Source organism: Centruroides vittatus, unplaced genomic scaffold (assembly GCF_030686945.1).
Source record: "Centruroides vittatus isolate TY-2023 unplaced genomic scaffold, ASM3068694v2 contig_337, whole genome shotgun sequence".
Lineage (NCBI taxonomy): Eukaryota > Metazoa > Arthropoda > Arachnida > Scorpiones > Buthidae > Centruroides > Centruroides vittatus.
The window spans coordinates 602,234-625,236 of NW_027122161.1; the positions used below are offsets into that span (position 1 = coordinate 602,234).

General features: G+C 27.6%; 1 protein-coding gene across 4 annotated transcripts in view; it reads right to left on the reverse strand.

The window, feature by feature from the left end:
- Positions 1 to 23,003, reverse strand: part of LOC136974031 (mediator of RNA polymerase II transcription subunit 19-like) — a 32,951-nt gene that overhangs the window by 2,816 nt on the left and 7,132 nt on the right. For all 4 annotated transcript variants that reach the window (XR_010880579.1, XR_010880580.1, XM_067268803.1 and 1 more), the window contains exons 2-5: positions 15,351 to 15,507; positions 9,958 to 10,057; positions 5,885 to 5,993; positions 3,350 to 3,453 (exon numbers count right to left, since the gene is read on the reverse strand). Coding sequence is in view for 2 of the 4 variants with exons in the window: in XM_067268803.1 (XP_067124904.1) it covers positions 3,350 to 3,453; positions 5,885 to 5,993; positions 9,958 to 10,057; positions 15,351 to 15,507 (470 nt within the window). In the remaining 2 variants the exon portion in view is untranslated. The remainder of the gene's footprint in view (positions 1 to 3,349; positions 3,454 to 5,884; positions 5,994 to 9,957; positions 10,058 to 15,350; positions 15,508 to 23,003) is intronic.

Sequence of the window (23,003 nt, forward strand, 5' to 3'; positions counted from 1 at the left end):
CAGCTATCAATTACTAAAATTATAGTCTGCCTGTAAGTTATGAATTTTTGTCATAAAATGTGAATACCTATACAATAAACATTATACTAGACTAAGTTATATCTAATTCAATATCCAAAGCTACTGACTGTTTCAAACACACAACTTTTTTTTTCATTAAGAATACATGAAATAGATATTCTAGTTAATATCTATAGTTAATATGTATGACAATATGCTGGAAATCATGGGCATGATCAGCTTTAAACAGACAGCATTAAAGCTTTTCTATGTTTTTTCCGTAGGAAAATGGAAGTACAGTAAGTCCTCTACTTACGAACTTAATCCGTTCGTAGCGGTTGTTCGCAAGTCGAAAAGATGATGTTTGGCACAAAAACTCAAATACAACTTTGTTTTTACAATTATGTCATGTTTACGCTACTTGAATAATGTTGAATTAAGATTGTTAAAGGGAAGTATAAATTCAAATCAATCACATGTACAGTACAGTGCATTATTTATTAAAATTACTCATTTAAAACAACTACAAATGTACATATGTATGTACTGTAAACGTTTTAACATAAAACTTCAAAAATAAACTTGACTATACATAAAAAATAACCAACTGCACTTTAACCCGCCATCTGTTGGCTTTGTTTGTAACTTCGAAAGTTTGTAAGTCGACTTGCCTGTAGATTAGTTCTATTTATTTCTGTTTGAGAATTTTTGAAAATGGATTTTCCAATAGAAAAAGCACAAAAAAGGTTTAACACCATCTACTGGTGATTGTGTGCATAACCTAAGAGGTTAGAGTTAACTTTAAAAACTGTTTGTAACTCCTTAATTTATTTTAGAACTGATAGATATACATGTGTTGCAATACAAACAAAACTACTTCTTTTAGGATGTAAAGGCTAAGGTGTTTAAAATAATGAAAATACCTGAGAAATCTCTAAAAACAAATTGTCCTAGTCTTTTAAGAATACAACAAACAACATGCAGTTAGAAATTTTCATTAGTACACAGGTTTAAAACTTATTTAAATTTTTGTCATTTCTTGTGAATAGTTCAAGTAGGGACATTGTTTCTCTCTAGTCCTTGTAGTATAAGCTCATTTTGCATTGGAAGAATAGTTCAAAACTGAGGGGCGTCACAAAGTCGATTATTAGCCATTTCCTCAAGTAACAAATCCAAATTATACATTTTAATCTTAACAGAATTTCAGTGTTTTTAATTTAACAAGCTTGACATTCTGGGTATGTTTGGAGTTAAGATTTTCATGTTAAAGCACTCAAAACATGCAGTTCTTGAAAAAGGTATGGAGGTTCTCCTTTTAGAGATGACATGATGCAGTGCTGGGTAAATCCAGTTAATTAGAAAAATTATGCATGGTTTTTCTAATTAACTATACAAATCTATGATTGTTTAATATGTCATTTCAAATTTTCCAGACTATTCCTACTGTAGGTTGGCTTGAAACAAGAACACTATTCTTGTACACTTTTATTGCATATAAATACAAAGTGTAAGAATAGTGTTCTTGTTTCAAGCCAACCTACAGTAGGAATAGTCTGGAAAATTTAAAATGACATATTAAACAATCATAGATTTGTATAGTTTTACATACAAAGTTATAAATAAAATTGTCCAGAGGATTAAAAAAAACCAGCTAAACTACCACCATCTGGTAAAATGGCATATTCAGTAACCTAGCACCACATCAGTCCCTATGATACTGAGCTAACAGAATGTCAATGTATTTTTAAAGTATAATGGAAACTTGAGATTATTTTTATAATTAAGTTGCTGATTGCTCATACTGTGATTTGAATTTATACAAACAAAACTAGCATCTCAACAGTAGATTAGGAACAATAAGGATTCCATAGAACATTGTTTGCATAAACTCTGCTTGTATCTCATAAAATGTATAACCCATTACTGTAGGTTTAGATTTGTGAATTATGTAGTGTATACACTGAAGAAAATCTTAGACCATTTACAAATTCTTGACTGAATGGGTTTTCCACCTTTCCACTGCTTTTGCATAATGGGAGATTACTATTACTTCATCCTAATTTATTCTAAAGTCCTACTCTAAGAGTCTTAGTGGTTGTCTGCATTTCCAAAAGATTAAAATATACTATCATAAATAAAGCCAATACATATGGTATACTGCAACTGTGGAAAATGTTAATTAACAACATGGAGTTTGTCAAATATACAAAGAAAACAATTTGTAAAAACACATTTAAAATTTGAACTGAAAATCTAAGAACAAGTGATACTGAGGATGACTGAACATAAGATCAAAAATGTGTTATAAAAAAAAAATTTCCATTTTTAATTCAGAAACTGTTTATTATTAGTGTGAGATTCTGAAGACCAAGAATCATTTTATTTAATTATTTAAACTTAAAGTAATATTTTGTCTGTTAAAAACCACACATTTTTGTTAATTCTGAGAGAAAAGGGGAAATTCAACTTCCTGTTTTTTGATTGTCAATTTCTTTTGGCGAGATGTTATCCCAAATTTTAACGAACATCTGGCCATTTGATCAGATGATACAAATTCAAATGGCTGATTGCAGAAAATTTAGAAAAAAGGGGAGAAATTGCAATCCGAGGCAGACGGCCATAGAAAGAAAAAGCCATAAAAGAATTATATGGCAGTCTACTTCTTGGGCCATTTACAAGTACAGATGACATAGAGAGAGCATATCCTAGCTCTGGCTCACCCTCCATTTCCAACCCACATCTACATCTCCATAACTGAAAGGATTCTCCTCACATTAGACTGAAGACATCAATATCCAAAGGTATTATAAAATTGCTTGGAAACTCTCTCTCAATAGTAAGCAGTTAGAGGTGAATTTAATTAGGCCATGGACCTAGATATTATGTCAATTGTATTTATCCTTTTTTTCCCTTAGTTTATTAAACATTTTATTATTTGTTAATTGGAAGTTGAATGATATTACCTTAAGATCGGACACCTAAGACGAACACATAGAGCCCTCCTAGTTAGCCATCCAGTGACCATTGAAAGCAAGATTTATCGTCTCAATGCTATACAAGGGTTAGAGTAATTTTCCCTAACTCGCAGATTAACTCACATTAGATTGAGATATGATTGAGATATGGTGCTTATGATGCTTAGGAATTTGTTGCAGAAGTTTGATTTTGATATATCCTTAATTTTGATAATTAGATTATAATTCAATGAAAAAGCTATAAATGTATAAATTTTTTTCAACAGTTCATAAATTATAAACTGTTGAAAAAAATTCTTCTATATCTTAAAATCTTCTTCTATAGCTTCTATGTCTTAAAATTCTAGATTTTTCATTAAAAAGATATGAATTACCTTTTTCTTTTTCTTTTCTTTTTTCTTCTTCTTCCTTTCCTTTTCTTCATCGTGGCGTTTTTGTTTCTTATGCTTCTTCTCATGAGTATTATCGGTTGCAGAATCTATACAGAAATTTTTCATTACTTATTAATTCATTATTAATGTATTTCCTAATTTACTTTAAAACTTTATACACAGTGATAAAAGACTTTTAATATGTCATAATTATTAAAATTAATTCAAAAATTGCTTGTTTTTAACAAGTATTATTTAAAACAGAATGTAATTGTAACTGTTTCTGTTTACTTAAAAATAATATTTGCTATTGTTTTAGAGTTCAGGTGCAGAGAAAAGCTGTCATTTTTCAATAATTTTAATTTGTAATGATAAATGAAACAAATAGTCATTATCATTGAAAATCTTTGGATGTTGTAAGTTTGAGAATTTCATTATTGCACTTCTAAGGTTTACAGAGAAAAGAAAAGGAATTTCAGCATCCCTTATCCACATAAAACATTATCTAATTTATATGATTCCCAATATAGAAATATATGCCAAATACCAACAAAATTCTTAAAAAAACTATTATATCAAATGAGTGACAATCAGAATTATTTGAATAACATAAGTGATTAATAGATATAAACAAAGGTCTTTTTCGATATTGTGATTTGTTGAATTTTGATGATGATCTTTTAATTTGACAAAGATAAAACTAACTGAACAATAAAAGCATCATCTCTAAATAATTTCAATAAAGCATCATATATAACTGCTAATAATATTAATAATTGAATATTATACAATTAATACATTTTATGTAGCCAACTGATTCCTATTAATTTGTTTATGATTAGACATTAATGTCAATCATAACAAATTAATAGGAATCAGTTGGCTTCATAAAAAATTTAAAAAAAATATAATCAGTACTCTTTTTTTCTATCGTAGAAATGATTTATAAATCATTTAAAACACAATATATTATTCTGTAGAATGCAAACACAATAATAATACCATTTTTGAACTGTATTGTATCAATACATACGAAATCACTCAGCAATTCATCTATAGTAATAAATTGACATCTATATAAAAGTTAAATCCCACATATATTAATAGTAAAATCAACCCATAAAAACTACTAATTGCAGCATACACAATGTCAATGTATCTGATTACTGTAAAGTCATTATTTCATCAGCTCTTTCTACTGTTGGACCAACTGTATACAAAAATACTTATCTGAAGTGAGAACAACAGATTCTTGCTTTACCATACATCAAACCAGAACATATCATAAGCATGGATTGTAGATAAGCCAATTGGCAATGCAAATGCAAGCTTTTTAGGTAATCTTAATTCTGTTTTAAAGTATGATAAATATCTTTTTATATTAATATTTCCATTATAAAAAAAAGTCACCATTTACAGTGGGAAACAACAATTATTTGTAAACATTTTAATTTCCAAGGCTTTAGAACGAATTAATTACAAAAACTCAATGTACAGTTAACATAGCTAACTGTAATGTGAAAATTTAAAATCTCTGAAATGGATTAACCTCAATGGGGATCTGCTATTTCTTAACAATTGCAGATGGGAATACCAAAATGACTTACAAAATCAAAATTTCATAGTAGTCTCAAATGAATATATATTCCATAAATAGGAAAACAAATTAACATTACAATATTTAAAAAAAATCTAAAGCCATATTTATCAGATCCAGTTTGAATGTCATATAAATTCTATGCACTATATTTTGCTTATTCACTTGCAATAATAAGCTATCATTTTTTTTAGTTCAATGATATTTAAATAATAGAAGCTCTCAATATGTTAAAAACTTGTCTTTTTATTGATTTATTTATCAAGAAAAAAAATAAAAAATTTTTTTTTTATTTCTTAAAATTTTAAAATATTTGGCAAGCAAAAAGTGTAAGTAATTATGTAATTAATAAGTCAGTCAGAATTGATTACATTGGATATCCCAGACAATTCATTAACTTAAAGAAAAGTCTTTACAATTCATAATTTAAACTTTTTGGTACTATTTATATTTTGAATTTAATCATATTATCAACTTTCTAGCTGTAGATCTATCAATAATTATTCTCCACACTATGTTATTTAAAGTAAGTATTTTTGTATCCATAATACTTAATTTTACACATTTTCTAGTCAATTAAGAAATTGTTTCTGTTTTTATAATTGTTAAAAATGAATAAAACTCAACATTATATATTGTACTGTATATATCAGTTGGTTAAATAATGCAACTGATCTTATATTTTTTAAAGAAGTATTTTTTGCTTTATCACAGCAATCTTAACCCTTTTCCCCCAAAAATCTGAAGATTAAATTACAGCAATCTTTCCAAAATATAATGTGAAATCTTACTTTTACAGGGTCATCCTATTCTTCCAATTATATATTATTTGGCAATTATTTTGAAAAAGCTTTTAAGATATATGCATTTTATTTTGATATGTTAGAGTTGTAAAATATATCTGACAACTAATTTAAAATAAAAAGATACACAACTACCACCTTGTTGAGATTCTTGAGAAGGCATCTCACCAGCCTTGTGTTTATGCTTTTTGTGTTTGTGTTTCTTTTTCTGAGGTTGCTGATTCATCAGTCTATATTGTTCGGGTAACTGAAAAATATTTAAAAATTTAAGTTAACTAGTACTATATTTATCTTATAAACTTACAGAATAATATACTTTTAATTATTGAAAGTTTCCAAAATGTAATACAAGTTATACAAACATAAACATCAAATAACTCCATTCTTGATTAATACCTAAATGATCTGCTGGATATTATTGGGTTATATCATAGGTATAAATAATAATAATTATAAGAAATAAATTTAAATTAAATATTTGATTATGAGACGGTAACTTAATCGCTTAATGTGGGAAAAATTACTCTATATCTAATTATTAAATGTAGCCCAATACAATCTGGCAGATCGTTTCGTAGTAATTAAGAGTTGTAATTATCAAAACATATATAAATAAAACTGGTTAAGAAATAGCAATTCTTGCTTTAAATTTAATGGGAGTAACCTGCTAAAATTGGTATATATTCAAGATGTAATGTTATAACAGGTTTTTTGGAATTTCAATTTCTCTTGCAATCAAAGAAAATCAAATTAATTTTAAGCTGGGACATAGTATTGGAAGTAAAGTATACTGTAAAATGAATTGCACCATATTAAGATTTAGCAAATGATGATAGCTTAACAGTCAACAGAAAATACTGTTTTTTTTTCTTCGTAAAAAAGTTTACTAATTTGGCCAAATACTGTGATTTTTGTCAGTGAAATGTGCTTTTCTAATGCAAGTGCCTTCAATTCCAACATACTTCTTAGAATAATCTGTAAACTTAAAAGTAATTGCATCAACAAGTTGTCATTGTAATCATTTTTTAAAATAAACATCTTATTTCTTTCAAAAATATTGTATATAGTTAAAAGATTTTGGTATGTTTGTGTTTCATTGATCACTACTGCTAATATTCGATATTGATGTAAATTCTGTAAGTTCATAAAATATTTCATTTGAATACAATAACAACTCATAACCTGATTAATGCATCATTAACATAGCCCAATAATTCGGAAATTGTTTGGCATGAGTTCATGTTATGATCATTAATTTTTTGTAATTTAATTTATTATCATTTAAAAATGTTACATCCAACAAAAAGCTCCTATTTTAAATATGTTTTATATTTCCCAGTGTTCTGATAATTTTGTTCTAGTCAAATAAATTTAGAACTGTTTCAAATGACAATATAAAAATGTTTAAATTTAAGAAGCATATATTAACATTTATCTTTTTAATAAATATCAGCAGCAATGTCATCTTTTTTGAAACTGATCATTTTATATGCCTCTATATTATTTGATCTATATTAAATAACAATTTGTTTATTTAATTTTGTGTAATTTATTATTAATACAGTAGAAAAAAATTTTCATTAGCATGATATTCTACTGCCCAATAGGTACTTCACATTATATATGTAATATTACAAAAGCCCTTCCAAAACAAAAACTAATTCCTCATGATATCTGCTTAGTTTTTTAAGATTTAGAGATCATTGTTTGCAATTCCATTTTAATTGGGTTCTTTTCTAACAGAACAATGTGACATTTGTGATTGCATGCCACATTTAAAATCTTTGATGAACAATATCTTGTAGTAGCTACAAATATTCTTTCAAGATCCAAGGAGGTTGTGATATCATCTCTCATTACTGTTTAGAATATGATACTAAACAATAATTTTTGGCATCAACTTTTTATTTAATATAATCTTTGAATAATTTTACACTAACTAAACAAAAGTTCTTTGATATGTTAAGGTTAAAAAAGATATTTTGGATATGTCTAATGTTTATGGAGATTTTGAAAATAAAGCATTGTATGACGAAGGTGAAGTAAACATATATTGAAAGACTCACTGAAAATTTTTGGCTATTCTGCTATTTTTGTTGGTAAAATTTAAAAATCCCTCAAAATTATTAAGTTTTTGGATTATTTTAAATATTATTTTGTTCTTGAGAAACCATCCTTTTGCCTGTAACAATATTTTTGAGCACATTGTGTATATTATATATATGCACATAAACATATATACATACATTAATGAACATTATTCTGAATTCATTCATTACTAGTTTTATGATGTTTTTTCAAATCTCAAAAGAATTTTGTATAAAGAATTAAATTCAATTGATATTTTTAAATTTTTTAACTTTTTAATAATAAATATCATTTGAAGAATTGCTTTACAATTCTCAACTTATGATAACAATATAACTTTGTATTTTCTTTCTCTTAATATGTATTTTATTTGTAAGTTTAAAAAAATAGTTTATGAATTTATTAAATTACAAAAATGATAAAGAAGTAAAGTTTATTTAATATACAAGGTGTCTCATAAGTCACTTGACATAAGCAAACAATAATGTAATTGATTTTCATTTCAGAACAATGCTGATGAAAGATGAACACATCGAGGTCATCTTACTGGTCAGCCAGTCAGTAACAGGGAGGTAGCAGAAGAGTTCAACTGCAAACACCCATAGCCAGCACCAATTTCGTATACCATCGTTACACAAAATTTAAGAGAACCAGATCAGCCAAAACTCAAAATTGGATCACCAATCCAATCTCTGTGTGCAACAAGACGGCAATCAGATCAAACATATCATCTGAACACCCATTTTGCCTATAGTGCATGACTTAAGGGACATCCTATATACATGTACACACAATGAACTAAACTTTTTCTAATACTGTACAATATGTGATATTCTCCGTACAGAAGAGTAAATTAAAATTCCAAACTATTTAAAATTTTATCCTAATTATAGGTGTATGCCTTGATGAATTTAATCTAAATATTAGAATTAAAAAATCACATATTCTTTAAAATTTATCATCAAATATTCTACCAGTCTAACAAAAGTGTTTATTTTAGAATGAATGTCATTTTATATACAATAAAATTAAAATTGTCAACTGTGTTTTAGATTTGAATTCAGTCGAGTCTGCGTAAGTCGATACCCCATGGGGAAGTGAAAATGTGTCGAGTTATCCAATATGACACCTTAAGTTAAAAAAAAAAAAAAAAAAAAAAAAAAAAAAAAAAAAAAAAAAAAAAAAAAAAAAATACTACAATTAGGAAAATACAATACTGCAATCTACCTCTCTGACCATCCATCACTGGCACTCAAGTTCGTTTCTACTCCAAGTACTCCAGCAATTTCCATCATCTTTTATTTCAGTATGAGTCCCGAAACAGGAAGATTCGATGAACGAATTTGCTTTAACCAGCGTACGAGAGCATCTTTGTACGGAGACTTTCTCTGGCATTTTTGAGACAGCCGTGATGAAAATCCAAGAGAAAGTTTCTTAATTTCCTCTTTTTTCCTTCAGATTCCCACCAATGTTGTTCTTGGAAGGTCTTTTTGTTTTGCAAATTTGGCTTGCAAAGTTTTCTTACATTCAAATTCAGACAGAAGTTCGTATTTTTCCTTCACCATAAGCATTGTTAGCTTTCAGACACTCATTTCTAACAGAAATGTAAAATAAGTGCTACAAATAACTCATGACGTCAGAAAACGCAAAATCAGATTCTGCTGTGACATTGATATAGATTGTATATTTTCTTTTTGTTTATCTGTTATTATTTTATATATAAAAATACATAAAATCTTAAAGGCATTTTTATTAATATGTATACATTAATAAATAAGTTGACTCCCCTCCTGAAAAAAATGAGTTCACACCACACAGTAAGGTGTGAACTCATTTTTTTTCAGGAGGAGAGTTGATTTATCAGACGTCTAAACAAGTGTGAGACAGCAAAAGTATGTTGATTTATCCAGTGGCGACGAGTTAAATGGTGTCGAGTAAACTGGAGTTTAACATTAATGCCTATGTAAGTCGGCCGGGACCACAGAAAACTGACTACTTAACCAACAGTGTCGAGTTATACCTATGACAACTTATGCATACTTGACTGTATTCATTTTCTATTTAAACTTATTTAGAATATTAATCAAAAAAAAAAGTGAAAATAAATTAAAAGTATTACTTACAGGACCTGCATGCAGCCTGAATCCTGTTAACTGAGCTCCCATCAATGGTAATAACTCTTTTCCACCAATTGGAGGTTTTTCAATGAGAGAACGCAAGGAACTAGTAAAAATTTATTCATTTATTACTGTTTCTTTAAAAGTTATCATCAATATTTGCTGGAATAATATTTTGATCATATTTAACAAAATATTTTATTAATATAATTTGATAACTATGAAAAATGAAAAGTACATGTAATTTTATTCTATGTATTAATCTATATACATTTATGAAAATATTTCTCTCTCTAGTTTACAAACAGTAATTATCATTAATATTAATAAAGAATGGAATATAATCATTCAGTTTTGTGTATGCTTTTGACATCCCTAAATTATTTTTCATATGTCAAATTCACTTTTGTACACTTTTATCTGACAAAAAACAATTTTGAGTTATCATGCTGTGGCACTTTGGTGTTACTGAAATTAAGACTGACAAAGTTATTAGGAAAACAATAAAAAGAAAAAAGGTGAATATGCTACAATACATAATTTTAAGCTTTCTAAGGACATAACTTTCTTTATAACATACAACTCTATTGTTTGACTTCTGAATGTTCTAATTTCACAGACATTTTTTTAGGAACATGTGGCTAAAAGTTGGAGACTGTCTGTATATAAGACTAATTTCACTTAAATACTGAATATACAGTACAAGAAATAAATGCTATAAAATCTCTTACATGAAAGTGTTTACATGTTATTTTTCAATTAAAAATGCAATTTATAATATGGAAGCCATAATTTTGTTAATTTTGAAGCACTATGAAATACAAAGAATTTTTCATTTCTCATTCTAGCCTATTGTTATAATTGTTAAAAGAAATGAAAATAAAAAGCTATTCACAGTCAATGAAAGCAAAATAAATGGATGTAACACATGTGTATAATTATTTTATAAATGAAGAAAAAGTAATAAAATTATGTGCATGAGCAAAAATAAACAAGGGGGACAACGAAAAAGAATATAAAATAAAAAATGATAACTACAAAGTAAAATTTAAATGTAAATTAGAAAATTTTGAAATGTATTAAAACTTTGAATTAGAGCTTGCCTACTCACAAGAAGTCTACAACTATGTAAATAATGTCATTATGTAAAATTTTGTTTCTGAATCACAGTGTTGTACTAATTGACTATTTAAATACATAGCCAGTGTGTGGTTTTAATGGTTATTTAAGTTCAACAGCAAGTTATTTGTGGTGTTCATCTATTTAAATAGTCGACTCATCCATTGAACTAATCAATTAGTTTTAATGGATGTCTAACAAACATCACTAAAACCTGATGCATTATAAAACTACATGCCAACCAATGCTGTATGTCATTATGCTAGAAAACTGCTATAATACTAATAAATTATAAAAAAATTTGTTTCATAATTTATTAGTATTATAACTGTTATCTAGCCTGATGACATACAGCATTGGTTGGCATGTAGGATGTCTAACATTCAAATATAAAGTAATTGAATAAATTTCAATTAGTTCATAGGAAATGATAGCAAGTATTCAGTTTTTTTATCTTCTGACTTATTTAATTGGCTATGTATTCATTTAAGTTAAAGTAGCATTTTTACTCATTAAATAAAAATGAATAAAAATATTTATCTTTTTACGAATTAAATAGGCAATTCTTCAGCATATTTATTCAATGCTGATACTCTCAAGTTTGTTGATCTATTGACAAGCTTTACAATGCTGTTTTGCTATATTGTCCTATATTGTCATTGCTCACATAAACTAACTATATATATCTTTAAAACTTATAAAGTTACATGTAGTAAGAGAAGTAAATAAAGATTTTTATATGTGATCTTTTGTCATATATTCAATGTACTTGTAAAGTCCATTGCTGTTTTTATTTAAACAATGAATTATACTGTATGTTATTAAATGTGTACTTATATATAAAGATCTCTATAAATTGTGTGTGTAAAAATTTAAATAATTTTTGGTAATTTTGTACGATACATAAATGGTCAGTTTGAAAAAAAGCTTTTTTTAATCATCAAATGAAAAAAAGTCATAATTAATTAAAAATAAATGCAAAGTGTTACATTTCCTTACATTTCAAAACAACTATTGATTCGAATAAATTGTCACTTATTATTATTCTTTTATTCATAGTAAGACCCCTATTACTAAACTTACTCAACTGTTGCAGAAGATGGTAACAGAAATGAAATGGGAAAAAAAAGTGTCTTAAGTAAGGAAAACTGGTGCAAAGTATGAAGGTCCATTTGTTCATCTTGATAGTACTTAGTGACTTGTAATAGGGGCTGATGATAAATATTAAATTTTTATCACATCTTTAACTTCTATTATGTCTAAAAAATGATTACCGTCAAATGAAATATGAAATTTGAGTTGATTTCAGTAGACGATGTTATCACTTTCTTGATTGAATATAGACTGTACTGTACATGAATGACCTAAAAACTCTGTACACTCATACAAATCCAGATAAGTCATATATTAGAAATTAGACATTGAAATGAAGTTTAGCCTAGACAAATGCAGAATACTTCACATAGAAAAAGGAATTCTGAAGAAAGATGAGCTTTGTATTCAAAAATGGAGACTATATCAAATCAATGGATGAGGGTGAATGTCTACAAATATGTAGTATTTCAACCAGCCAAACTCACAGAACCTGAAAAAATCATAGACCAACAAAAGAATACTACAAAATAGTTAAATGCAATAAATACATAAACATAATTGTAATTCTAATTCTGTGTCCAAAGAAACACACAAACAACAAACTATAACAAATACCACCCTAGATCCTAGGCTCTTATAAAGGTGTTTTTAATACATTTCTTGAAACTTTGATATGTAATAATATTTCATAAATAATTTTCATTTTTAGAATGATTTTTTACAATAATTTTATTTCCTAATTCATTTATATATTAGAGGTATTTTGTACTTGAATTTGTTAATTTGAAAGTCCTTTTCTCAAAACTGAGATTTATGTATTATAGTTTTTGACATATTTTTAATGTTCATTTGTTGTGAAATCATATTGTACTAGATTTTCTTTACAAGTGTTGAACACAAGATCATGTTATTAACCAATCACATGGCTTCTTTTCCACCTTTATTTAGTTGAATTCGATATTTTTTTTAATGCGTTCATAGCAAGATGTTTGAAAACTCAGTTCTGGCAATAAGCAAAATATTGATGGACAAATTACATGACCATAAACTGATGGGTTACGCCTGTATGTTATTGAACACCTTCTATGAGTAGCAATTTCTTTGTATACAGCCTTTGTATAATTGCTACTCATAGAGGGTGTTCAATAACATACAGGCGTAACCTGTAACCTGTCAGTCTGTAAGTTATTAAGAAATGGCAAAGACGCCATTAATGCCTACAACACACTGTAGTGTATAGCAGGGGTGGCCAACGTTTGTGCACATAAGATCTACTTTTTATTGTAAAAATGTGTCGCGATCGACTTGTTGTCATAGGCATAGTCTAAGTGGGGAGGGGGAAGTGTGAAATACATACTATGTTTATACACTGTTTCAGTACGAAGTGCACTCATTGCTTATGAGTCGAGTCATAACTGCATGCATACAGTTGCGTTCGGTTACAAATATAATACATTAAGTCAAGACATCGCTAGCAATCGACTTGTTGGCCACCCCTGGTGTATAGCATACCTGTGAGGGATGACATATTTCATAGAGATATGGCATACATTGGTTCAACCAAGAGATCCCTTAAAAAAACAGCTAGCAGAACATAAATACAATTATACAAAACAAAAAGGCCACCACCCTAGCAATATACATTTCTGACACTGGCATAGAAGCTAAAGTCGAACTAAAGGGGGAAATGCATCAATTTTAAGGATTAGGCAAGCTTTTTGCACATATGACAGTCCTTTTTTCGATGATCCGAACAACATTTATAAAAAATAAGATTTATAAAAAATTTATTGGTTAATTTTTTAACTGAATTAATTTCTTATGTTAAATTTAACGTCAATTAACACATAGATGTGAATTTTGACATATACTTGTTCTAATAATTACCTTTGCTACCATTTGAAAATATTTATATTCAAATGTTTTGCATTCTAATTATAACCTGATTCAGATCCTAAGGAGATCGAAAACGTTTGTCGTAACGTATCTAAACTTTAAAATTATACCAACAAAAATAATTTAAGGTTTTAGTGGTGTTATTTATCAGTATTACCAACTTAGAAAAATTCAATATTGTGTACAGACACCTATGTACCAAACCCACCATATTGAATGGTGGTTTTGGTACACAGATGTCTGAAAAATTATTCACCAACAATGAGTTCATTTTGTTGTTTGCATAGCACACAGTCTTTGCAAATTGGCTGCTAGTTTTTGTTAGATAGTGTTAATGTGTTCCTGTACATGCATATTGTATTGTTCTTGCTGTGTGTTTGATCTTTTGTGTGATCAAATGTTTCTATGTGCTGATGTATTTGTGTGCAACCTACTGTGTAATATAATCAAGTGTTGTTTGTGGATAAGGTTATTATGTATGATTATTTTTTGATCAAGATGTAATAGATACAGATGATGCTTGATTAATTATTATTATTTTTTAACATTAACAACAGTGTATTATGTAAACTTCATGTTTTAAGTTTTTTGCATTTATAAAGACAGTAAAGGCTAAAACACATTTTCAAAATTGCTTTTATAATAATCAAAACTGTGAAAATGTTTAAAACTTAACAGGTGTAATCAAAATTTTAATAAAATGTTATTTTAAATATGTACATAAATATAAACATGTAAAAGAAAACTAATATGCATTGTTAAAAATATTCTTAAATTATGAAATATGTTTTTAATTAAATATGTGCTTTGAAGACTTAAAATTTTTAAAATTCAAGTAAAAAAATTTGAATTCAATTTAGTTAATTGATTTAGTCTGCATTCTTAAAAACATTAAGTATTTATACTTGATATCAACTATTTCAAATGTCAAATAATTAAGGTTTCATCTTCCATCAATGGTTTTAATTATTTAAATTATTAAAATGTTCTAATTATAAAATTAAGAAAAATTAATGCACTCATATCTGGAAACATTGTTAATTAAAATAATTTTGCAAAACACAGAAAGAATTATTAATTAATTAAATGAAACAGAAGTGGCCTGCTTGTTCTAATATCTGAAATGGGTTTATTTTAATCAAGCAGTGAAAATATAAACTATAAAAAAATCTTTATAAAATCATATATTTGATAAGAATAAATCAATGTAGATGCAAAGAGTGATTTGGTAGATACTTATTAGTCTAATTTTGTCATTTTAAGTATATATTAATTGTATATTTATTTACCTGTTATCTTGATGACCAGGAATGTCTATATTTCCAGGTAAATTTGGTAAGAAGGCACTTAATTGATCCTTCATTTTTCGACCGCAGAATTTGTTATAGGAATGTTCTAGATTGTAATAGGCCATTAAATTTGTTGCCCCTGTCAATTCACTTTCACCTAATAGAAGAAAGAAATTTTATATTTTAAAATCTGTAAAAACTAAAAATAAAGAAACTAAATTGGTACAAAGAATGATTTAAATATATAAAATATACAATTAATTATTATTATTCATAAATATTATATTGAAAAATAAAACATCATTTTTAAAACTTAATATTAAAATGCTAACAAGCTAAAAATTTTATACACAAAGTTATATTTCAGTGAATGTCTTAGAAACAAAATAAAAGTATTTTAAATTGATGTATTGATTTAATTTTTCATTATAGCAGAATAAACATTTTCTTCCCTCCAAATAGTGCATGTGCTGTTAGCACAAAATTTTATTCCTACCAATTTAATAGTTTACAGTCTAAAATGTAACACTAAAACCTAAACAAGTATTACATTTTCGACCTATTCTGTGGCTATCTTCAGAATCACAGGAAAGAATAATAGAATGTTTCCAAAGTTGGTCACAGTATAGGCCAAATATATTCAATCTATTATAAAAGCACACATGATAACATGATAACACCCCAGGATATCTTCAATTAAATTTGAATTATGACTATTTACAAAAATTATTAAATTTTTGAGTCTGCCTTACATCCTTCTTTACACCTCAGAGAATCACAGTATAATAGCTTGAATTAACTTCATTAGAACAGATTGTGTGTCAATTTTTTATAACTCACCAAGTTAAAATTGATCAGCACGCCAACCTTTTATTTGAGGATTCGGCATCCTTTAACACTGAAAACATGGTTTCTAGTTCTGACCATAACTACCTTGTCTTTTAGCACAATATAATTTTTATTATATTGTGCTATTATTATATTAATTATAATTTTTGTAAACAGTCATAATTCAAATTTAATATTCAACCTAATAAATATTATGCTGGTTAAGGTTACAGTGTTATATGAAATAACTTCACAAACATCAAAAACCAGTACAATGTTTTTTTTACTTATTTTGTATACTAAATTTTATAGAGGGAGAAAAACTTTGTATTATATATAAATTTCACATAAAATATAATAAATTCAAAGACAAAGAACGTCAATTTAAAATCAAATATTAGAAAAACTACAATAAAAACATATGCATAATTAAAATTCTGAACTGGAAAAAATTATTAAATATAAATATATTGTTCATTTAAAAAAATATTATAAAATTTTGTAAATGTTAATTTCAAAATTCAATCAATTTTATTTTTTAAAATGACTGTTTCAAATATAAAACTTCATTACTTAAACATTTAGTCCAGCAGATAAATTTATAATCCTCATTAATATTGGAATGTGCACTAAGCTTAAATTATTTTTTTGAACCATCATTCTTGAACTCAATAACTACAGAATAATAAAACCTGAAGATGGCTATTTATGATATGGGGGAAATTGTTTTATGTCTTAAATTACGAGGTAAGCGAGAAAACTTTTCAACCTAACTATACTTTAGACATGATGGGAATAAAATAATCTTAGTATCAGATAGCACCATCTGTATATGGACTAATAAAACAGTTTTTCCTGCCAATTTAAATCAGTCACTTGGAAACATACATTTTAGTTAGAATTGTTGCATTAATTTGCATCACATTTGCCTCTCACAGGACAATGCACCAGTGCACAAGTGGCTTCCATTTCTGAGGTACTGTGAAGGAGTGTAAGTTTGAGCAGTTGACCATCTGCCCTACAGCCCACACCTGGCTCCCAGTGATTATTGTCTGTTTCCAAAACTCAAAAAAATGCTCATAAACTGCCTCCTGCAACTCTTCGAAAGTCTTTTGTGGACAAAACTGCAGACTATTTTTTCAAGGGTAGTGATACCATGGAAAACAGCAATTTATAACTTACTTTACTGTGCAATAAATACTGAAAAATACTCTTTCAGTTCTTTTTTTCTTTAAATTTTGTGCAAAACATTCTCTTCAGGCATGCAAAAATTTATCTTTCAATATATTTCACTATTTATTTGGATTTTCAAAACAAATTATGTAGTAACTGTAGATGTTATTTCTTTTAATCAGTAGTAATTTATTGTGAAGATTTTCAATTGAACTTTTTAATGCAATGATGAAGAGATATGTGTTAGTTGTAGTAATATCTCTACAATCTGTCTATGGAAAAAATCAACTTGGGTATTAATCAATGAACATTGCTTAGTTTGGCAAGTTCCTTCAGGTTTCTTCCTCATTTGTTAAACATGTCACCAGGATTAAAAAGTGTTATGAAAGCTTCATGATCTGGTACTGGAATGCAAGAAAGTTCACTATAGTTGTTGTTAAATGCATGATTCTTTACAGTTAATGCATGCTTTAAAAAATTAACATAATTAATGGAAAAGTTGTTCTGCTATCTAGTGAGAAAAAATAAAATTCACATATTGCCTGACATATTAAGCAAAAAGTGCTGACATCACGTGTGATGTTGCTCTTAAGTCGATTCTTTCCACAGACAGACTGTAGATGCATGAAACAGATCTACAAATAAGAGAATAAAGGTTATCAAGTCAAAGCTACATAATAAAAATACAATTTTTAATCAATTCATTATGTATATTCTTGGTTTATATAAAATTTGACAAAAATATATCTGCATGACAGTAAGATTCTGTTTAGTAATATAGCAAAAAATTCAGATATCAGAATTATAGGTTTTACAATAATCAACAATATTTTTGTTAGTAAATACTATTTGATATCAAAACTTTGTTTTGAATTATTCAATTTTGTACTTGCTACTTAATATGTATAATAAAAGTATAGTACCTGTATATATGTTTTAGAAAAGTTGTAGTTAACAGTTATGTTAGACTGAATTTACATCATTAATCAGTGAAAAGTAAGTTGAAGCTCTTTTAATTAAATTTCTAAAAGCTGCCATTTTTTAACAATTGTGATTATATGATCATCAATGTATGTACAGTACAATAATATTTAAGTGGATTTTGTGTAGCCTTCTTGAACTGATCTATTCATATAAATCTGTAGACTGATATTTCAAGATGTTAAAAAAACCTGCTACATCCAAAATATTTGACATTGGATTTTTTCCAGGGACCCACCAGAGCTCACATAAAGAATTTGCCAAGTAGGTCAAATGTTGACACAATTATCACCATGCAAAGTGCCTGGACATATAATTTTATGTTACATGCAAGAATTTCAGTCAACATTAATAGACTTTTGATTCAACATAAGTCTTTCCTATTTTAAAATATGGCAATGCTATCCTCTATGCAAGAGAATAGAGGAGACTGCCAACTGGCCATTAGAGAGATGAATAATAGATAAAATACAAACTTTGTTTCCCTTATAAAAACTGCCATTCTTTTCTCTTAATCTAATACCAGTAAATTTAAATAATGCTTTTTAAGAGACAAGTTAAAAGAATGATTTTTGTAATTAATAAACATAAACTATAACATAAACATATATTTATACATATTACATACATTATTTATTTATTTTTACAAGTAAATAGAAAAGTCTCGAAGAACAGTTGATATCTACCCCCCACAGTTAACAAATATATTGATATATAAAAATAAAGACAACAATTACATAAAATTAAAAATACATTACATTATACATAAAATACAATATAAATTAAAACAAAAAAGTATAAAAGTTCTTTGAAAGAATTTGTTTTCGAAGAATTGCTTTTCTTTGATTCACTTTGTTAACTGCTTCTGACACACAATATTAACGATGCTATAGTACACTGTTCCAAAACAGTTCCTTTTCCTATGTTGGAAAAAACTCACACCTCATAAGTCTTAACCACATATTTTACCAATATTTACAAAAACAAATAAAAAAATATCTGCAAAATTGTATGGTTGCAAAGCATGCAAAATTTTTTAAGTTTGTCACATAAATGACAGTTGTCCAGTTAACTGTTGCCTACTTGACTATCACCCAGTTGTCAAGCATGCACCTAATAATACAATATGCTCACAGAGTTGTACCCTTAAGAATATTCAGCTACTTTCCTACAAGCATTTAAGAAGTATATTGTATATCAGTGGCATGCCATCATTGGAAGCTGTGGAAGTGCCACTTCCCTTGTATTTTCTTAAATATAAATACTAGTGATGTAACGAACAGTATATTCGGCCAGGAGCGTGGCCGAACGACCGAATATTCGGCCAAACTATTTGGCTTGATTAACGCACGTACGAAAATTAGCGTGCAAACCGTATTATGGCAAGGACCGTGCACCCTGCTCTCTATTGGCCTGCTGTCACTATGATTTTTTCTTCCAGTAGGTCTAAATTATTTAAATTAATTAATTAAATTATAATTATTAAAGTTAATATGAGATGGAGTCTAACGTCTACCTCTCGTGCCAAATTGGTTTATAATTTATGTAATAGCTGTAAATAGCCCGATATGATTCGGCAGTTGTTGGTATTTAGATGTAAGTTATAACTTATAAGTTATTTTATTTGCAATCGATCTTTTTAACTCTTTAATTAAGCACTAAAATTTTGTTTTTACTATGTATTTGTAGACTGAATAGTACCCTAAGAATATACTTTAGTAGGGACATATGGTCTAGTTTCTCCCCAGTTGTGGAACAGTTCAAATATATTATTGGAGGGGGTTTCTATTTGTGAAGTTTTGTGATATTTTGTTGCTATTGTTTTTGTCAATATTTTTAAAATTAACATGATTTCAAATGTTATCTTTTGTATATAATGAGAAATGCTCATTCTTTGCTTTATATATAAAATAAATTATATATTAGTTACTCATCTTCTAGAAATAGATAAATAATTCTTTTATTAAATACAATAAGTTTCAATAAAACTTTTTGTAAATCATTTTAAAATATCGTAAAAAATATTAAAATATACGTGAATATGAATATAACATAATTAACTAACATTAATAACAAATAAACAACAACATTAATGCCCAATACATTCTAACCTACACGCCATCGATGACATAAGATATCGGGCTAGATAAAGGCTATAATATTATTTAATTACGAAATAATTTAATACTAGAGTTAGATGCTATTTCTTACTAACCTTAATAATGATAATTTAATGTTTAGCATTAATAAAAGTTACCAAAATGATTAATTTACTGTTTTTGTTATTTCTTACTCCTGTTTTTAGGTATTTGGCCGAATAGTGATTAAATATTTGGTATTCAGCCAAATAGTAATTTAAATATTCGGTATTCAGCCGAATACCAAGTAGTAACCGAATATTCATTACATCACTAATAAATACATATTGCATGATTATTTTCGTATTTGAACGTACTTTGAATTACTTAAAATTAATATTTTTTTTATCACCGCATTATGTATTTTATTATAGATTTCATACAAAAATCTGTAATAAAATATATGTGAAAAACAACAGGAAGATGGCAATTGTATATTTGAATCTAAATTCATGTATGCATACTCCCAATGGAAGTGCTGTATTGTCGAATATGGGGCAGCTTCCAAAGCAAAAATATTTGAATACACCATTCAGCCAAAGCAGCCAATTTACAAGCATTGGTGAATGCACTTTACAGAGCACCAACCTCTGGTGGTTTAGCTGGTGGATGCTACACCATAACACTTCCAACGATTCTATCCCTTAGTCACTGGTAGGGAGCTATTTGACTAAGTGAATTGTTTTAAGATTTAAAAAGTAAAGAATATTCAATGTTATTTTTATGTACGTTTCTTTGCAAAGTTATATTTAATTATAATTTTCTTTTAATTATAATTATATTGACAGATTTTCAGACATAAAATCTTTAGAATTTTCACCACTTTTAGATGTTAATAATTTTAAATATTATGAAAAACAATTTTTCCAAGCGAGTTCTAATTCTTTAAATTGAGTAAATTTTATGGAGAATTTTTTTATTTATCTAAATTACGTAGTGAATCGTAATATTTATATTCGTGTTCAGACTATATTGACTATATTGATTCAGATTCAGACTATATGATCTTAGACATAAAAAGTATAATTATTAATGACAATCTGAACAAAGATGTACTAAAAGAATTACATGATTTATTATCATTAATTTTTATGGTACCATCTACCGGTGCATGTGTTAAGCGCAGTTTTTCCAACTACAAAGCAAATTCATACATTGGCCAGGAACACTCGGTCGGAGGAAAAATTGCCGTCGCTAGAGTTGTTTTTGATAGAGAAAGAGCTTTCAAATACACTGATGGAGTTGACAACCAGCAACTTTTATGATAAAGTAATTAACGACTTTGCAGAAAAATTCGCTGAATAGAGTTGTTTTTTAATTTTTTTATAAACGAAGTTTTTCTATCATTGTTTTTATATCATTTGATATTTCACATAATAAGTGTTCAGTCCCGGTGAATAGTGATCTCACCCAGTATAGTGATCTTTTTGTTTATAATATTTTATCCACTATGGTGGCAAATGCAGATGACATCAAACTTATTAACAGTGATTACTCTACATTCAAACTTGATATTATTTTTTTTTAAATGGGCCCTTGAGCATAATTCGAATATCAATAATAAAAAAATAGCAATGTTTTCTTCTCTCTCTCATCATCCACATTCTCCTACACTAGAACTTTAATGGGTTATGGCACCTCAGTTCCAGTAATGGCAAAGTTAAAGCTTCATTAAATAAAGTATACTGTCTTTTAAATAAATTTTGTAATTGGCCTTTTTATCCTTCTGCTGGTGTTATATGTAAACAATTTGGTTTACCTAAACTGTGAGAACAGATAAAATACTATAAACAAAATTCTTTGTTACAAGTTTTTTTTAATGGTTTACTCGATCCTTAAATTGACATCAGAACATCAGTTTTACAATGAAAAAGACAGCTTGTGTATGTACAAATACTAGTGGTTCCAGGATCTTTCAAACCATAATCCCAGTACAGGAGCTTTTGTCTTGTATACAATAAAACAGATTTTAAATTACATCCAAATGGCATTGCCTTTTGTTCTGACACACAAACATCATGGTCTGGTTTTACATGGAAGTTTTATCATCATGTACCAGTGTGAATCTGTGCTCCACCTCAAGCAGTCCAGATAATTATCTGGACAATTATGCAACCATTTACAATTAACAGAAAAACATTTGAATGGTGTTTAAAACATTTTACTTGTGTTTTTTTATTACACATGCTTTGCTATAAAATTTAGTGTGTGCACTAATAATAATAATTACCCCTGTGCATTAAACCAGTTAACCTAACCATTTGCCATCTGCAAAAACACAAATTCAAATATACCAATCCAATATAAAATAAGAATAAATAGTAATGTATTAGATTTCTATCAAGTAATTTTCCGTTCTATCAAGTTTATTTCTGATTAAATGAATTAATCATTTTTGAAAAAACTTTTATCTTCTCGATGTATGAATTTTACATCAAAAATTAATACAAATTCTTTCACTGTAGTCAGTAGCCTGTAATGCCACATTATTTCCTGTAGCAATGTTCAGTTACAAAGAAACTGGTCAGTCAAC